This window comes from Primulina tabacum, unplaced genomic scaffold (assembly GCF_025594145.1).
Source record: "Primulina tabacum isolate GXHZ01 unplaced genomic scaffold, ASM2559414v2 Contig390, whole genome shotgun sequence".
NCBI lineage: Eukaryota > Viridiplantae > Streptophyta > Magnoliopsida > Lamiales > Gesneriaceae > Primulina > Primulina tabacum.
In genome coordinates, this window is record NW_027459736.1 from 20,793 (window position 1) to 38,113 (window position 17,321).

At 41.3% G+C, this 17,321-nt stretch overlaps 1 protein-coding gene across 1 annotated transcript; it reads right to left on the bottom strand.

The window, feature by feature from the left end:
* Nucleotides 1–9,906: 9,906 nt before the first annotated feature.
* LOC142534152 (protein TOC75-3, chloroplastic-like) lies at nucleotides 9,907–14,279 on the bottom strand. Its single transcript, XM_075641074.1, has 7 exons — nucleotides 13,004–14,279; nucleotides 12,422–12,643; nucleotides 12,229–12,336; nucleotides 11,946–12,137; nucleotides 11,477–11,725; nucleotides 10,799–11,053; nucleotides 9,907–10,335 (listed from the first exon to the last, which is right to left on the bottom strand). Exons 1-7 carry the CDS (start codon nucleotides 14,171–14,173, stop codon nucleotides 10,096–10,098), a joined length of 2,436 nt encoding a protein of 811 aa, XP_075497189.1. The 5' UTR covers nucleotides 14,174–14,279; the 3' UTR covers nucleotides 9,907–10,095.
* Nucleotides 14,280–17,321: the final 3,042 nt, after the last annotated feature.

Below are 17,321 nucleotides of genomic sequence, written 5' to 3' on the forward strand. Positions count from 1 at the left end.
ATGGATCAGTTCAACAGTCGGTGTACTATGTTTCGTATGCACTCAAAGGGGAAGAGATCCGATATTCCGGGTTGGAAAAATTAGCTTTGGCTCTGGTGATGACAGCAAGACGCTTGAGGCCCTACTTACTATCTCATCCGATTGTGGTGCTCACCAACAGTCCATTGGGCAGAATCCTAACTCATTCGGATATGTCTGGCCGTTTGATCAAGTGGACTACCGAGCTAGGGGAGTATGACATCCAGTATGAGTCGAGAACGTCTATTAAAGCACAAGCCTTAGCCAATTTTCTGGCTGAGACCGTGCATCTTGAAAATGAAGATCCTTGGAAAGTATATGTTGATGGTTCATCTTCTAAGGATGGAAGTGGGGTGGGCGTAGTATTGATTTCGCCGGTTGGTGAGGAGGTGAAGTTGGCAGTTAGATTGGATTTTCGAGCATCTAACAATGAAGCAGAATATGAGGCTGTGTTGGCAGGACTACGAGCAGCCAGAAACGTGGGAGCTACCCGGGTACTTGTTTTTTCTGACTCACAGTTGGTAGCACAGCAGATGACGGGAATGTATGAAGTGAAAGATGAGAAACTTATTGAATATGCTCAAGAAGTAGACAGAGTCAGAGAGAAATTCACGGAGATTACATTTGAACAGATTCTCAGGAAAGAAAATGAGAAGGCAGACACTCTAGCCAAAATGGCTGAGACAATGGGGAGTTGGAAGACTAGAGATGTGGTCTTTCAGGTCGAACTCACACCTCACATGAGTTCGCCTGTAGTTGAGCAAGAAGAAGGGGATTGGAGAATCGCTATAACCGATTATTTGAAAGAGGGAAAGCTTCCTGATAACCCTCGCGAAGCTCGTAAGTTGAAGATGAAATGCTCGCGTTATGTAATGATTGGGGAAGTGTTGTTTAGAACATCTTTTGCAGGGCCGCTTCTTCGGTGTTTGAGTTACCAAGAGGCTGATTATGTGCTCCGAGAAGTTCATGAGGGATGTTGTGGAAATCACTTGGGGGCATATGCATTGGCGAGGAAGGTGCTGCTCGCCGGTTATTCTTGGCCCTCAGTGCTGCATGATGCTCAAGAGTTAGTGATGTCTTGTGATAGTTGTCAACGTCATGCGCGTCTGAATCACCGGCCGGCCGCGATGATGAAAGCTGTCACGGCCGCATGTCCTTTTGACCAGTGGGGAATGGATATTGTGGGACCGTTTCCTATAGCTCCAGCTCAAAAGAAATTCCTACTGGTAGCAGTTGATTATTTTTCAAAGTGGATGGAAGCAGAGCCTTTGGCCAGAATCACTGAGAACGACGTCCTGAAATTCTTTTGGAAGAGTATAGTATGCAGGTACGGGGTACCTAGGAGGCTGATATCCGATAATGGGAGACAGTTCCAAGGGGCCAAAATCGAAGCTTGGTGTAAAGAGATGAAGATCCAACAAGTCTTTACCTCTGTAGATTACCCGCAGAGTAATGGCCAGGCGGAGGTGACTAATCGGACGCTGGTACAGGGTCTGAAAGTTCGACTGGGCAAAGCCAAAGGCAATTGGGTGGATGAGCTACCAAGTGTCTTATGGGCATACCGAACCACTCCGAGAAAGGGAACCAAAGAAACTCCTTTCAGTTTGGTCTACGGTAATGAAGCAGTGCTCCCGGCTGAGATCGGGTTGGAATCGGCAAGGGTGATGTTTTATGACGAGGACAATGGTGCGAGACGCGCTACTGACCTTGATCTTTTGGAAGGAAAAAGGGAGGCTGCCAGCATTCAATTGGAAGCTTATAAGAACCGCATTGCACAGTCTTATAATCGAAGAGTCGTGCAGAGGAACTTTCAGGTGAGTGACTTGGTTCTGAGGAAGGTGCAAGAAGAGCAGAGAGGAAAACTAGACCCAAAGTGGGAGGGTCCCTTCAAAGTGATCGAGAGGCTGAGCTCTGGAGCCTATTACTTAGAGAATGCGCAAGGCAAAGCTTTGAAGAGGCCTTGGAATGCTTATCACCTTAGGAAGTATTATTCTTGATTCTGTCGTCGATGTATTTTACTTTCTGAACTTTCTTATGTAATCCATTGGAATTCAATAAAATCAAGTTCTTCTTTTCGAATTTATGAATGTTGTTATATTATGATGGTGTTGATTTTTATTTTCCTACTATGGCATCGCCTAGTAGAAGAGCAGAGGGCAGGAGAAAATTTTATTTTCCTACTATGACATCGCTTAGTAGAGGAGCAGAGGGCAGGAGAAAATTTTATTTTCCTACTAAAGGCATCGCCTAGTAGAGGAGTTAGAGGGTGATGATGTTGATTTTCCTGCTAAGGTGTCACCTAGCAGAGGAGAAGAGGGTGGAGGTGGTAAATTTTTATTTTCCTGCGAAGGTATCACCTAGCAGAGGAGTTAGAGGGTGATGGTGTTGATCATTATTTTCCTACTAAGGCATCGCCCAGTAGAGGAGCAGAGGGCAGGGGAAAATTTTATTTTCCTACTAAGGCATCGCCTAGTAGAGGAGCAGAGGGCCGGAGAAGATTTTTATTTTCCTACTAAGGCATCGCCTAGTAGAGGAGCCGAGGGCAGGGGAAAATTTTATTTTCCTACTAATGCATCGCCTAGTAGAGGAGCAGAGGGCCGGAGAAAATTTTATTTTCCTACTAAGACATCGCCTAGTAGAGGAGCAGAGGGCCGGAGAAGATTTTTATTTTCCTACTAAGGCATCGCCTAGTAGAGGAGCAGAGGGCAGGGAAAAATTTTATTTTCCTACTAAGGCATCGCCTAGTAGAGGAGCAGAGGGCCGGAGAAAATTTTATTTTCCTACTAAGACATCGCCTAGTAGAGGAGCAGAGGGTGGAGGGGGTTGATTTTTATTTTCCTGCTAAAGTATGGCCTAGCAGAGGAGTTAGAGGGTGATGATGTTGATTTTCCTGCTAAGGTGTCACATAGTTGAGGAGTTAGAGGGGGGAGGTGGTGAATTTCTATTTTCCTGCTAAGGTATGACCTAGCAGAGGAGTTAGAGGGTGATGGTGTTGATTTTTATTTTCCTGCTAAGGTATGGCCTAGCAGAAGAGTTAGAGGGTGATGATGTTGATTTTCCTGCTAAGGTGTCACCTAGCAGAGGAGTTAGAGGGGGGAGGTGGTGAATTTCTATTTTCCTGCTAAGGTATCACCTAGCAGAAGAGTTAGAGGGTGATGATTTTATTTGCCCTAGCAGGTTAATAATATCAGAGACAAACTCGTGAGAAGCAGTAAATTCAAATGCAAAATACTCAAGGTTGCATAAATAAAACGAGTTCGTACATGTCAAAAGTGCGCAAGAGAAAATAACCAAATGTAAACATCGCAAAAGTCGCATAATCCTATGGAAAGTAAAGCAATGCAGAAAATAACATAAATAAAGGAGCTCAATCTAAGAATCAGGGGGGAGACTCGATATGAAGCCCTCAAGGTCCATGAAGTCAGTAAGGGCACCTGGCGGAGGATAGCCCTGAGCCTTGAAGAGGCCGACTGCACCCTCGAAACCCACCCTCAGGTAGTGAAAAGCTTTCGGGCCACAGATCTCGACAAATTCTTCGGATTTGAGAAATTCCTCTTTGAAGGAGGAGGCTTCTGCAACATGTCGTGCCTTGGCGTCTTTAAGCTCAGCCTGTGAATTCTTTAATTCTTTCTTCAGCTTCTGGATCTCTTTAGCTTGATCCTCTATCAGCCGCTGAGACTCCTGCTTCTGTTTTGAGAGCTCGCCGCATTGGATCTGGGACTCCGACAATTGAGCTTGGGACTCCGAAAGCTCCTCAGTAGCCTGGAGCTTTTCACGGAGATCCTGACCCTCACGTAATTCTTGACAAGAGTCGGATCGAGCGGCGTGAGCGCGCTCAGCCAACTCCCCCACGTACATCATGCCCTTCATAAGTAGACAAGGGTGAAAAGACGACAAGAAGATCAAATGTATATTAAACATCAATCTAAAGGTTATAAGGAGAAGTATACATCGCTGACACTGCTGCATGTCCGGCGGAGGAGGTCTGACCACCCCAGTGAACTCATGAACGCTGCATCGGCGTCGGAAGGAAGCTGATACATTATCTTCCGAGCCAGATGAGTAGGACCCCGCCCCACGATGCCCGAATCCGAAGTGTATAGAGGATGCACCGTCGATTCAAGGGGAGGCCCCTCATCGGGCTCGGACCCCTCTGGAGAAGAGATCGATACGACAGAAATCTCAGAAATCTTGCGCTTGCCATGCTGAGGGGCTGACGGGCTAAGATCAGTGGATGCCTTTTGCTTACCAAACGGAGGAGGGGACTTGGCGCGAGGAGGTGGCGAGGAGGATCGCTTTGAGGCGGAGGAGGAGGAGCCTGCCTTCTTCTTCTTCGCAGCAGTAGGGGAGCTAGGGGAGCTAGCAGGCTTCTTCGCGGTAGTAGAACAGGAACCTATTTTCTTTTTATCAGCAACAGAACAATCTCCCTTTGGGCCCATCGTGACTGCCGGGGTAACGGACTTCTGGGGTACTGATGAGGAACCCCCGGCCTTCGTCTTGGAAAGTTCACGGAGAAATAGGGCATTCATGACTCTAGTACCTGCAAGCAGAGACAAGGAACCAAATAAGAATGTTATCAAGTAACATAATAAACAAAAGAAAAACAAGAAGTATGGAAAGATGAGAATATCTACCAGCATTCTCCTTCAACTTAATTTTAGCGGGACTTAACCCGGCATGACATAGGAGATCCTCAGATAGAAGTTTGGGAATGTTAAAGCATCGATCTCCTAGTACACTCATTATCTGCAGGTACTCCTCATCTTTCTTGTAACTCTTGGAAAGTTTGGGTTTAGTGAAGACAGGGTACCAATCGGCAAAGCAAGTCAATTCTTTGGGTGGCTGTACAAAGAAGAAGTATTTTTTCCAGTCCTTCACATGACTGGGGGCCCCATCGAACAGTTTGTGGCTAGACCGGGAGGTTACATAGAAAGTTCCATCTTTTGACCTGGACAAAACTAAGAAGTAGGAAAAGGTGGTGCAATTTAAAGGGAGGTTTAAGGCCCTGAGTAACACAGCGAAACAACTTATTAAACGGAAAGCATTGGGTGTGAGTAAACCTAAATGCACCTGGTAGTACTTGCTTAATTATTGAAAGAAATCGCACAAAGGGAAACGGAGACCAGCATCAAAATGATGCTGAAAGAAGGTATAGTAGCCCTTAGGGGCTGAATAGGGCCGGTCCTTTGGGCCAGGAATGATGATCTGGTGAGAGGAAGGAATGTGCCACAGAGTCCTAAGTTGTGACTCGCTACCAGGAGGGATGTGGGATGACAAGTGACCGTACCATAGGTTATCTGCTTCAGATATATTCATTTGTTGGATCACGTGACGAATTTCCTTACCCGGACGACTATGAGTGGTGACTTCCTCCTCAGGAGGATCAATGGTAAAATCAGGATCGGCTAGGGAAGTCCTACTCTGGCTAGACTCGCTAGACCCGCTAGATCTCTCAGAGCAACTCGAGTAACTAAACTTGGAATCGGAAGAAGACATGAGTATTAAGGATAATCAAACAGGTAAAGGAGAGAACTGACCCGGGTAAGGCGCAGAAAAATACTCGAAAGATAGGACCGCAAGAATGAACAAGTGTTGAGATCGTGGCAGGGGCGAGCGTGGCACGGCGGGGCGAGCTCGTGGCAGGGGCGAGCGTGCGGTCGGGCGAGCTCGTGGCAGGGGCGAGCTCGTGGCAGGGGCGAGCGTGCGGCCGGGCGAGCTCGTGGCAGGGTATGTGCGAGGAAGGGACGAGGCGCTCGGGCGAGCGTGACAGGAGCGAGCAGATGCCGGGTGAGCACCTGGCGGGGTGGTGAGCTCGGCTGGGGCGAGGCAGCGGCGAGGGGCGAGCGTGCACTCGTGCGGGGCGGGGAGCGCACCGGGCGAGCGTGCTGCTGGACGAGTATGCGCGCGGGGGCGAGCGGCTCGGCGGGCGAGTGTGCGCGCTGGGCTAGCACGCAGCGGCAAAGGGCGAGCGTGCACTCGTGCGGGGCGAGGAGCGCACCAGGCGAGCGTGTTGCTGGGCGAGTATGCGCGCAGAGGCGAGCGGCTCGGCGAGCGAGTGTGCGCCCTGGGAGAGCGTCTCGGCGGCGAGCTTACGATGTGGCGAGCGTGCACCTGTGCGTTCGGGCGAGGGCGAGATGGATGCTCGGGCTAGGGCGAGCTTGGAGCTGGCAGGGGCGAGCGACGAGCGTGGAGCGTGTAGGGGTGAGGGCGTGCGCTCGTGCAGGGGCGCTGGGCAGGCTCGACGAGGGGAGAGCTCGTGGCTTGGGCTCGGGCGAGGCGTGCTGCAGGGCTCGGGCGAGGCGCGCGCTGGCTAAGACGAGGCGTGCGATGGCTCGAGCGAGAGTGGGACGGCGCGCAGTGGTGGCCGGGGCGGCGGACTAAAGTGACGGTGGAGTGGTGGTGAGGCGGCGCTAGGGTTAACGCGCAGGTAAAGCGTGGGCAGGGAGGAGCTGGTGAATGAATTTCAGCGGAAATTTTTGTGAGAGAAGTAAGAATGAAATGAGAAGGTGACCTCTATTTATAGGGGAGCTCAGCCCATACCTTACCATTTAGGAGGAGATTGTGATTTGATTTGATATCTTTCCCTCCAGATTATGATTGCGATTTGATTTGTTTCCAAATCTTGGGAGACTGGAGAACGGCAGGAAAAATGCAAGGCCTCACCCTTGCGAGTGCTTATTTCTGAAAAAATTATGGGGGCGTTGCCCCCACACCCCCACGACCTGACCGGGCAAGTCGATCCCCGCGACCTGACCGGGCAGGTCGATCCCCGTAATTTTCGCAGCGGCAAACATCGTTCGTTAACGACAAACGAAATAAATTTTTCTATTACGGTACATCCTCGTCGCCGATAAACCAAGGACAACACAACTAATCGAACTTTGAACCTACGATTCAGTTCGACTCGGGAGGGGGAGATTGGTGATATCCCATGGATGGGCCTAGCCCAGATGGAAGACATGGATGGGCCCACTTCTCTTGGCTCATCCCTAGCCCAAATAGAAGACAAGCCCATCAAGGGCCCAGGTATCCTCCTATAAATACCAGGTTTGATTGTTCAGTTAAGCTATTCACTATATTGTTTTCAGCAGCGCCCTTAGCTGCTCCCCCCATATATCCTCAGTCTCTGACTTGAGCGTCGGAGGGGCTACGCCAGGACACCCTCCTGGCCCCCTCCTAACGGTCTTATTTGTGATTTCAGGCCCAGGATAATTTTGAAGCCCATGTCTGGATTTATGACGGTTGCGTGGATCGGACCCTAAATTTCCCGTGAGTATCAGTATTCATCTACAAAAATATATCATATATGAATATCACAAACAAATATCAACTTTACACCCTCATCATATCAAATCATTATTCTCATCAATAACTCACTCAAACTAAATCAAGTAACAACAAGTAATACAAATAAATCAAACACAAACGTGCAATTCATTTGTGCATATTCAAGTGTACATAAGACTCAATCGAGCATTCCATGTTATTCTCTGATACCATACTGTTTGGGGTCTTTAACTTCTAATCGTTATTATCATGAAAGTTTTTAGAGTTAATTCATCAAATCAAAAACCCAACTAATTTTTTACAAAAAATAATCCCAAAATATGCCAACTGTGATTATGATAATAAAATGGTATATATTAAAATCACGTCCAGACACATCACAATATAAAATAAGCTCACTCATGACTGAAATCAACTACATACAAACAACCCATATTTATAGGACATGTCCCGATATATAGATACACATACACTGGGATAGACTACTCTACCTCAACTCAGATGTGACTTCCTTTAGAAATATCTTCTATGATTTCTGAATAACCTAAAGTACCTGTCATTGTCCCCACACGAAGAAAACAACATCCATTGTGGGTGAGCTAACGCTCTGCATGGAACAACCATAATAAATACATGTGTCTATATAATAATATATGATATGCAATGCATGTATTTCATGGAGTTATCAGGTCAATTGCTCATCCACTGAGCATGTATCAGAATCAAACGAATCGCTATCAAATAATCAAAGTTCGAGCATACACACTGACCTTAGTCAAATATAAGGGAATATCCATATTAGAGCGTCAGATCTCCACCAATCAATTATAGGAGCCACAAATAGCTATGTTTTTACTGGCCTCATAATGCCAAACATAATATTGGGCTCAAAACCTCAGAATCAATCTCAAAATCCAATTATATCAAGGTATCCAAGAATAGCTCAATATGTATGTTATACATCGATGTGTGTTAACAAAATATTTATTTTATACATCGATCTACTAATCAGGAATTTCATGTATGTCATGTCAAATCAAATAAGACACGTAGACATGTAATTTCCTTCAAATCAATCAATCATATATCAAATGGCACGGATACATGTCGTATGTTACTCGGTCGTAACATACCTCAAAAGAACCCTTTCAATGTGAGGATTTCAAATATAAAATTTTTTTTGAGTTTCGACAATGTTTCGAGATAGATTCAGATGATATAATGTGAATTCTTATAATTTTTGGCATGTGAACAAAGGAAGAATGAAGATTTATGCCCAAAAAACCGTGCTTATCGACCTTAAATCTTGTGAAGGTAAGGCGATGGGAAAGGGTGTGTGTTTTCGGTGTGCGGTCGTGCCTCTGTTGCTTCCCAATAGGTGTCGACAGTTTTGAGTGCGGGTATGCGGTTTGTTCTATCGAAACGCTATTTTTCACTTCTAATTAGAAAACGTCGTCAACATGAAACTTTAGATCTATGTCTTGACTTTAATTTTCTATTGATTTCACTCAATTTCAATATTAGATACAAACATAATGCTCATTCTACTAAAATATGTCTGCGAATACACACGACATATTGTCGTTTTGCCCCTAATAAAGTATAGATTTGGACAAAACTAAAAAAGTAGAAGTTGTAGTACTACATATAAATTTTCTAATGAAATTGGTTTTATCTCATTTGAACCAATACTCAGATTATTGTACTAGAAATCGTAACAAACATCACTTCTTCATTACGGTTCAGCATACTTTTCAAATATCAATCAAGTGCTAATTCATTATAACATCTTTTCCACTTTATTTTTCAATTACATACTTAATATACTCAATTATATGACAAATATAAGATAATCATAAATTATATATCGAGAATCAAAATATGATTTATGATGATACGGTGCGAGGGTCTTACAATAACTATCAAAAAATGATAAAGTAAAAAATAATATTTTTGAGCTAAAAAATTCTTTTTTCACTAAAAAATTATCATTTTTTATTATATAAATAAGGAATACAAAATAATGTTAAGAAAAAACAATAAACATATAATGAAAAGTAAATCGAAAGATATTCTAATTTATTGAAACAAACATATCAAAATAGAATTAACTAAACATATTCCCTCGTTCATCTTCGGTCTTTCTGCTCCAACTTTTTATTTTTATAATCTGGATGCTCTTTCTTATGTTTGTCATTCTCCTCATCTTCTCTTTTTTTCCTTCAACTTTTTAAAATTTATCATCAGATTCCATGGAAGTTCCCTCGTTCTTATGGGAAATCTTGCAATGGGCCAGCCAATGAAATATCTAGTTTTGCCATAGATTAATGAGATCTTTACAAGACATTTACTCTTTGCAATTTTGTTAGGAATATAACAGGTGATAAGTCTATTCGTTTCATTTTATTTCCTTTAGTGTTCTTATCCATCACTTCAATATATTTTCATTTTAGGAAAAAGAAATAAATATATTTATATAAAATGAGTTTTTTAGTACGATGAAAGAATGAGTAAGGCTTCATTTAGGTGGATTCAAGACAGTTTTTATGATATCCATTCTCTATTCTCACAGGCAGAAATGAAAATTATGAAGAAACAAGAGGCACAAAACCATAACACGATCTACTAAATGGATTAAGAGAAAAAAAATAAAAAAAAATTCACCAGATTTCAAGTTCCCATTTAAAAGAAGAAAATGTAACAAGACATTAGGAAACTAGGCCCGCTACAAAACTAATAAATATCCGGACACCTCGAGAAAATTTATTGACTAAAACCCAGGATATGAACTCAAAATCTTTCTCCAAATCTGAAGAATATGGCACCAGTTCCAGAGTTAACATCAACAGCATACTCTGCTCGTACTAATCCAAGCTTTACTCCAGCACCGTAGGACGATCCATGGCCCATTCTCCGGTAAACTGCAGTCGGATTTCCCTTCAAGTCCTTTGAGCTACCCAGATCATTTCCATGCTCAGCAAAAACATAAGCATGTGTATTTCTTACAGGTATCCTTAGCTCAGCAGCTAACTGCAAACAGAATTATAACAAATTACAAATGCTGAGGCTTCAATGCCAAAAAATTTGTTAAAATAAATGCAGGCACGACCGATACACTTGTTTTTTCTATATAGCTGTGATTTGTTATATATATATGTAACAAATGGAAACTTGCAACCAATGCAAACATATTTTGCATTCAAAAGACCACCAAAGGAAAAATTGCATCTACCTCACCCATATACCCTCTATCCAAAAATCTTTATTTAAGATGTACATATTTTGGAATATTCCGACAGGAGATGATGCAAAGATTTTATACCCATTTCATAAAAATGGCATAAATTGATAATTATTTTCATATGGAAATTGGAAAGGTCGTGTAATATTATTTTTTCTCTCACAGGTAGAAGTAATTCCTTAAATAAATAAAAAATTTCACGACATGCAACTGAAAAAAACTTGTAACCTATTTCTTGTTATTTTGACACACCTCGAGAATATTTCTTGCAGCTCCAAGCTCTCCCATGTTATAACCTCGAACTGAATAAGGTCCCCCCAAAGTGAAGGCATCATAGCTGGGAAGATCACCTACGCAACCACCATAATGGCCATGAAGGACTAAAACAGGAGGTGGTGGCTTCCCAGCACCTTCCTCTACTTGCTTCAACTGGATAAATTGAGTGACTGTTAACTGGTGACGATTGAAAAATGGAAACTTGCTACCAATGCCAAGCCCTTGGTCAAGCTGCAAAATAAATATATGGTTACTCTCAATAAGATATGATATATGTTAGCTCCAAAACAATTGGCATGCTTCTAGGAGGTGCACAACAGATAATTCATATCTATCAGAGGCATGCCATCATAAATTAACCCTTGATGAAGGCATGGGGGTATGTGCTTTAACAAGTCTGAGCACAACATGAACTTGTGTAACTGATACCATGCCGAGCAGTACGACTCAATCATAAAAGTAAAGTAATAAATTCAATCAGGGATCAGATTGAGAAACCAATTGTTAATTGTTTCTCTCTATCGAGGTAAGTGGGGAAGAAAAAACTGTATTTTTCTACGAAGAGTTTTAAGTATGGGGTCAAGTTGATTCAAGCGCAGCACAGGATAAAAGATTAAAGTATAAAAGGTGTCATGAAAAATGTATGGCCCTCACCTGAAACACATTTCTCTCACCGACTATAGCACCATTTAGGAATTTGGTGTTATCCCGTGTGATATTTGCCTGCAAAAATGCCACATGATCAACTCCAGTGCCGCTGAGAGTTGTGGGAGGTCCATCGGCGCTAACTCCTCCACTTGGTAATACCCTTTGGCCATTTGCAGAAATATGACTGCTTTCATCGCGTGTAGTTATCTCCTCCATCACGAGCCCATAAGTAAATTTGCTTTGACGCGTAAAGTTCTGGCCAGAAAAAAAAGAAGAAAATAGATTGGCTAACATCTCTACTTACCAATACAATCATGTGTATAAGCTAAATTTTATAATCCAATCTCTGTATTAGAACACTCAACAAGTTAAACCATATTAGTATTAGCTCAAAATATACAGCAAAACCATCAAGGAAGAAAGTTCCCATCAGTAAAACTTAATACAAGTATATAACCAAGATTTTGAAGTCTACCTCAGTAAAATTGGCTTTAACACCAGCCCTATCAACCCAAATAGGTGGAATGTCTTCTATTCCAGGTCCTCCAGTGAAAACTGGACTCAACTTTCTACTGTTAAAGCAGCTGGCGCGAAAGGTACGGTTTCGAGGATTGTACACACCGTCCACATAAGGATGGACATACTCAAGCTTGAAAGCAAGATCATCCTGTACATTGCGGACAAAAATTGGTTACAGAGTAGGTACTTGGAACAAATGGCACTTCATATTTCTGATGGTAAAAATCATAATAATTGACCTGGGGATTCAGGAAATTGCTGGTGGTCACTGAACCAAGAAGTGACCTGTTCAACCCTTGAATATTTCGATGCTCAAAAGAAACAGTCCCACCTGGCTGGATTGAAGCCTGAAAGCATGCACAAACAGAAAACACTTACAACCAAGTTCAAGAGCAAACCTAAAACATGAAGTTTCATTGTTCATCAAATTACCAAAGTAGGGCGGCCCCCGCGACCTGGGACAATACTCCATTCTGTACTAACTTCAGCAGACTTCTGCTCCAGTTCTTTCAACTTGATTTCAACTATTATACCACCCTCATTTTTTTCGTCCGGGCGTGGATTTACCTCAATGTTGGAGAAGAGAGCTAGAGAATTTATATTTCTCAAAGCTTGTTTCCCAGCCTCTATGTTAAAAACTTGTCCTTGGCGAAGCTGAAAACAAATATTTAAATAACCAGCACTAAAAACCAAATCAAAGAGACAAGCACCACCAAAAGAAAATTCACTGTAAACAATGAATAACCTATCAAATGATCAAAGATAAGTAACATGTTGCACCGGTATCATAATTAAAATCATGAGTAATTTTGGACAAAAGAAGCTATCATTGCATACTCAAAACTTTTCAGAAGAGAACATTTCACGTTTTATCACAAAACCAATTCACCATACAACAATAATTCCATCAATAGATATATAAAAGTCTCATAACTAAAGCATAAATTTATTCAAGAATTTTAAGACATCAAATTTAGTCATTAAGCACTGGAGAAGATTGACTAGCACCCTCACCTGATTGGGTAACTCTCTTTTTATAACAGGAAACTGAGTGTTGCCCTCGCTAACATTTCCTAGCTTATCCTGGAACTGAATCACAAGCTGTGTAATGTCACCTTCCACAACCTCACACACGACCTCTTTGGTATTCAAATTACCAAAGTTCACAACTTGGGCACAAGCATACCCATTCTCATGATACCACTGTTGTACTCTATCCCTAATCCTCTGCAACAACCTCGCACTCACCTTCCCCTGCTCTCTCAACATCTGCAAGATCTCTCTTTGCACAGACGGTGGTAGCATACAGGGTCTTGAATTCTCAATTCTCCTCCTGTAATCCTTCTCTTGAGTCCTCATGTAATCCAACTTCTCCTTTTCGGTCATATCAGCATCCATTTCAATAGGTTTTGATTGAGCCATCAAACCCACATTGATGCACCTGAACCTATCAGCAGACTGCCAAGTTGACTCGAGGAATGGAATGGTTACATTGATGGTGCCGTCCGGGTTTGTTTTCGCCTCCAAATCCACTTTCTCAAACATCCCACACGTGGCTAGAGTTTCAAGCTCTTTGTGGAGCTGCGCTTTGGTGTAAACACCGCCTGGCCGGAGCGACACCATCTCAAAGAAGGAGTCCTCGGTGCCGACAGTAGAGCCACGGCGGCGATCAAAGAACAAGATATCGGAGACTTTGTATTTCTTGAATCCGCTCAACTTGTTCAGAAGGACCACAATGTTGGCGGGCAATCCATGGGAATCCCATTCCTGTTGAGGATCATCATCTTTCGCGAAGGCTAAAAAAATGCGAGACCAGAAATTATGACCTTGACCTCCGCCTCCACCACCACCTCCTCCACCACCACCTCCTCCCCAAAAATTGAAGTTAGAGCCGCCGCCTCCCCCTACTAGCGGGACAGCGAAATGGAAAAGAACGCCAGAGGCGGCGGAGAGGGCGATGAATTTAGGGGAAATTACAGAATCGACCGCGGAGCAGATAGATTTCGAGGGTTCAGGGCTTTTGGAGGAAGAGACGTCGAGAGAGGATAGATTCGATTGGATGGTTGAATGGGGAGAAGAAAATCGACATTGAGTTGGCGGGATGATGGAGGACGAATTCCGTCGTCGACGGCTGGCGGTGTAGGAGCTTCGGGAGGGGAGTAGAGAGGCGGCGGAGGACGCCATGGGCGGCAGGGATAAGGGGGAGCCGAAAGTGGAGAACTCCGCTAGGGGTTTATTGTATTTTGACTGCTAAACCTTCTGTGAGAGTGAAATTGGGGAAAATGAGGAAATTGAGAGTTTCGGAAGTGTTCATTGGAGTTAGACTTGTAAAATTGGGTTAGACCCATGGGATTGGTCCGTGGGTCCGTCTGCTATAAAAATTGAACGGATTGGGTTGATAAAACAGTAGTCCGTTTGGAGGTGGATCAAATGGGCTGAGTCCGTTTGGATTGCGGGCTAAGACGGGTCGAGCCCAAACGAGGCGGGCTGGCCCGCCAAATTAGGATAAAATTTTATATTTTTAAGTTAGTTTTATATAAAAATTGGAATAAGTTTCATGCGTCTCCATGTCTTAGAACAAATATATTGATAATTTACTCTTAGAACAAATTTATTGATAATTTACCCTTACAACAAATATACATAAAGAAAATAAAAAAGAGAAATTTACAAATATACATAAAGAAAACAAAAAGGAAGAAATTTTTGTAAATTTTATTCATGAATCTTAAAATAATTTTTAAGCATAGCAGTTGTTTGTGAACCCAAGAGTGGTTTCGTTTGAAATCCGACAAGTTGCAATGAAATTTTGTGGACCCGTCGAAGATTTGCTAATTATGTGTATTGTTGAATACATAATATTTTTTAAATTTACAACCGTCTCTTTCCTCGACTTTATGTTCTCTTCCATGTCTCAATCTTCATGTTTGGTTTAAACACTTTACTTTTTATGGATTATGTTGTATGCTTTCTTAATTTCTTATTTCAATGTTTTTAATTATTTTATGAAACTATTTGACTGAAATATGTTTAGCATTTTTTTCTTAAAAAAATAAGCGGGTCAGCCCGCCTAACCCACCCAGCCTCATGGAGGGTGGCAGGCTGGCCCGCCCCGCCAACCCATTTTGACATGTCTAATTGGAGACGATTAGTATTTTACTTTTTTATCTTTTATTTAAATTTGTTTAAAACTTAATTTTTTCTATTAATGTATTTAAATTTTAATTTTATATATAATAAAATTTAAAATTTAATTAATTTTTAAATTTAAAATACTCACGACCTACGTCTCACTATGTTCTTCTCAATTTTTTTGGTTCCTTTTGTACCATTCTTCCTATCACCATTTTTGTCAAATTTGTTTGGTTTTTCACTGTACGTTGTAACAATGAGTCTACAAGATATTAGTTCGGAAGAAATTCAACGATACAATCAACTTATTATTTTGATTTTTACTACTAATTTTTTGATTGGGTCGAGCTATACTCATGGTTAGCAGATCTATTTTTTATTTTCTTGTTCGACCTGTTGCTCATCCTAAATAGATCGATTTCGACACACAACGCACAAACACACAACGAATTTTGGGTCGAAGTTTAACATTGGGTCGAGCTCGACCTCGACCCTGAGCTCTACCCGATGTTAAGAACTCGACCCAAGTGGTGGATCTTTGACCCAATTTTTTACTCTATAACACGAAACAATTTTAATTTTTACAATTAATAACATATTTTTTTGAAGATTTACTTTTTCACGAAACTTGGAATGAAACAATTATTTGATTGTAAGTTAACTTTACGATCCATCGACCCATGCTCAACGTACACTTACACGACAAAAAAAAGAGACCCATCGACCCACGCTCACGTTACTAAACATTGAGGCTCGACTCATTGATATACATTAAACATTCAACTCATATTAAACATGAGTCGAGTGAACATAGTTCAACTAAACAATATGCTCGATTGGTCGAGTGAGTAACTTTGCATTAATTCTTAACATTAGGCTCGACTAAATGATACATTCTTAACATTAGGCTCGACTAAACAACTTAACATTTGGTAGCATTATGATGATGTTATAACATTATCATTTTTATAAATATCTTTTAACAACTTACTTAAATTATAATATATCTCATATTAAAATGTTTACATAATTATAAATTATTTATATACTTGAGATACGTTATAATTATATTTCACGTCATCATCATTAGATGTTAATTATATATTACAATATCAATTTTTATGTTAAACTCAATCAGTATCTTTTGATTATCAATTTTTATCTTTTAATTATCACATATTAAAATTTTTAACATAAATATAAATTATTTATGTGTTAACATATTTAACAATTAGATTCAATCTCGACTCAAATTATTTACTCGAACTAAAATCGACTCAAACTAGACCCAAACCCTAAACCTCAAACCCCAAACTTGACCCACTCCACCACCCAAAATACACCAACTCAACCCAAAATGTACCAACTCAACCCAAACTCCATTCACTCGACCCATTCCACCACAAACACAATACAATAACTCACTCCACCCAAACTCCACCCGAACTCTACCCACTCGACCCACTCTACCACAAACACATTAAAATCTATGTCAAGAAAAAAACAAAACTCAACACATTAATAAAATAGTGTTGTGAAAAAGTAAAAATTTATGGTAAAAAGTAAAAATCTCAAACTCTCAAAATTTACCAAACTACACACTTTATAATATTTTTCTCTCTACTCAATTGTGATTTTCTTCACAAATGAGAGATCTATTTATAGGAAATCTTTACAAATAATCCAAAAATAAAATACATCATTACCTACATCATCACATACTAATTTTCAATATTTACAACTCTTATTTTCAACATTCAAATATTCAACATTCAAATATTCAATACTCACATTTTAAATATATTTTTCAACACTCCCCCTTGTGATGATGATCATAATGATTGTCTTCATTACGTGTTTTTATACTGCCTCGTTAAAAACCTTACTAGGAAAAACCCATTGGGATAAAAACCATAGTAAGGGAAAAAGAGTGCAGTCACGTAAACTCCCCCTCATGTTGACACGAACAATTCTTCACAAATTTCGTAGATTGCGCATCCCAATATTATACATGTGCTTTCTGAATATTGACGTAGGAAGTGCCTTTGTGAAGAGATCTGATGATTTTTCACTTGATTGAATGTGACGAACATCAATATATTTATTCTTCTCTAGCTCCTTAGTGAATGCGAAGAACTTAGGAGGAATATGTTTAGTTCTGTCGCTTTTTATGTATCCTTCTTTCATTTGAGCAACACAT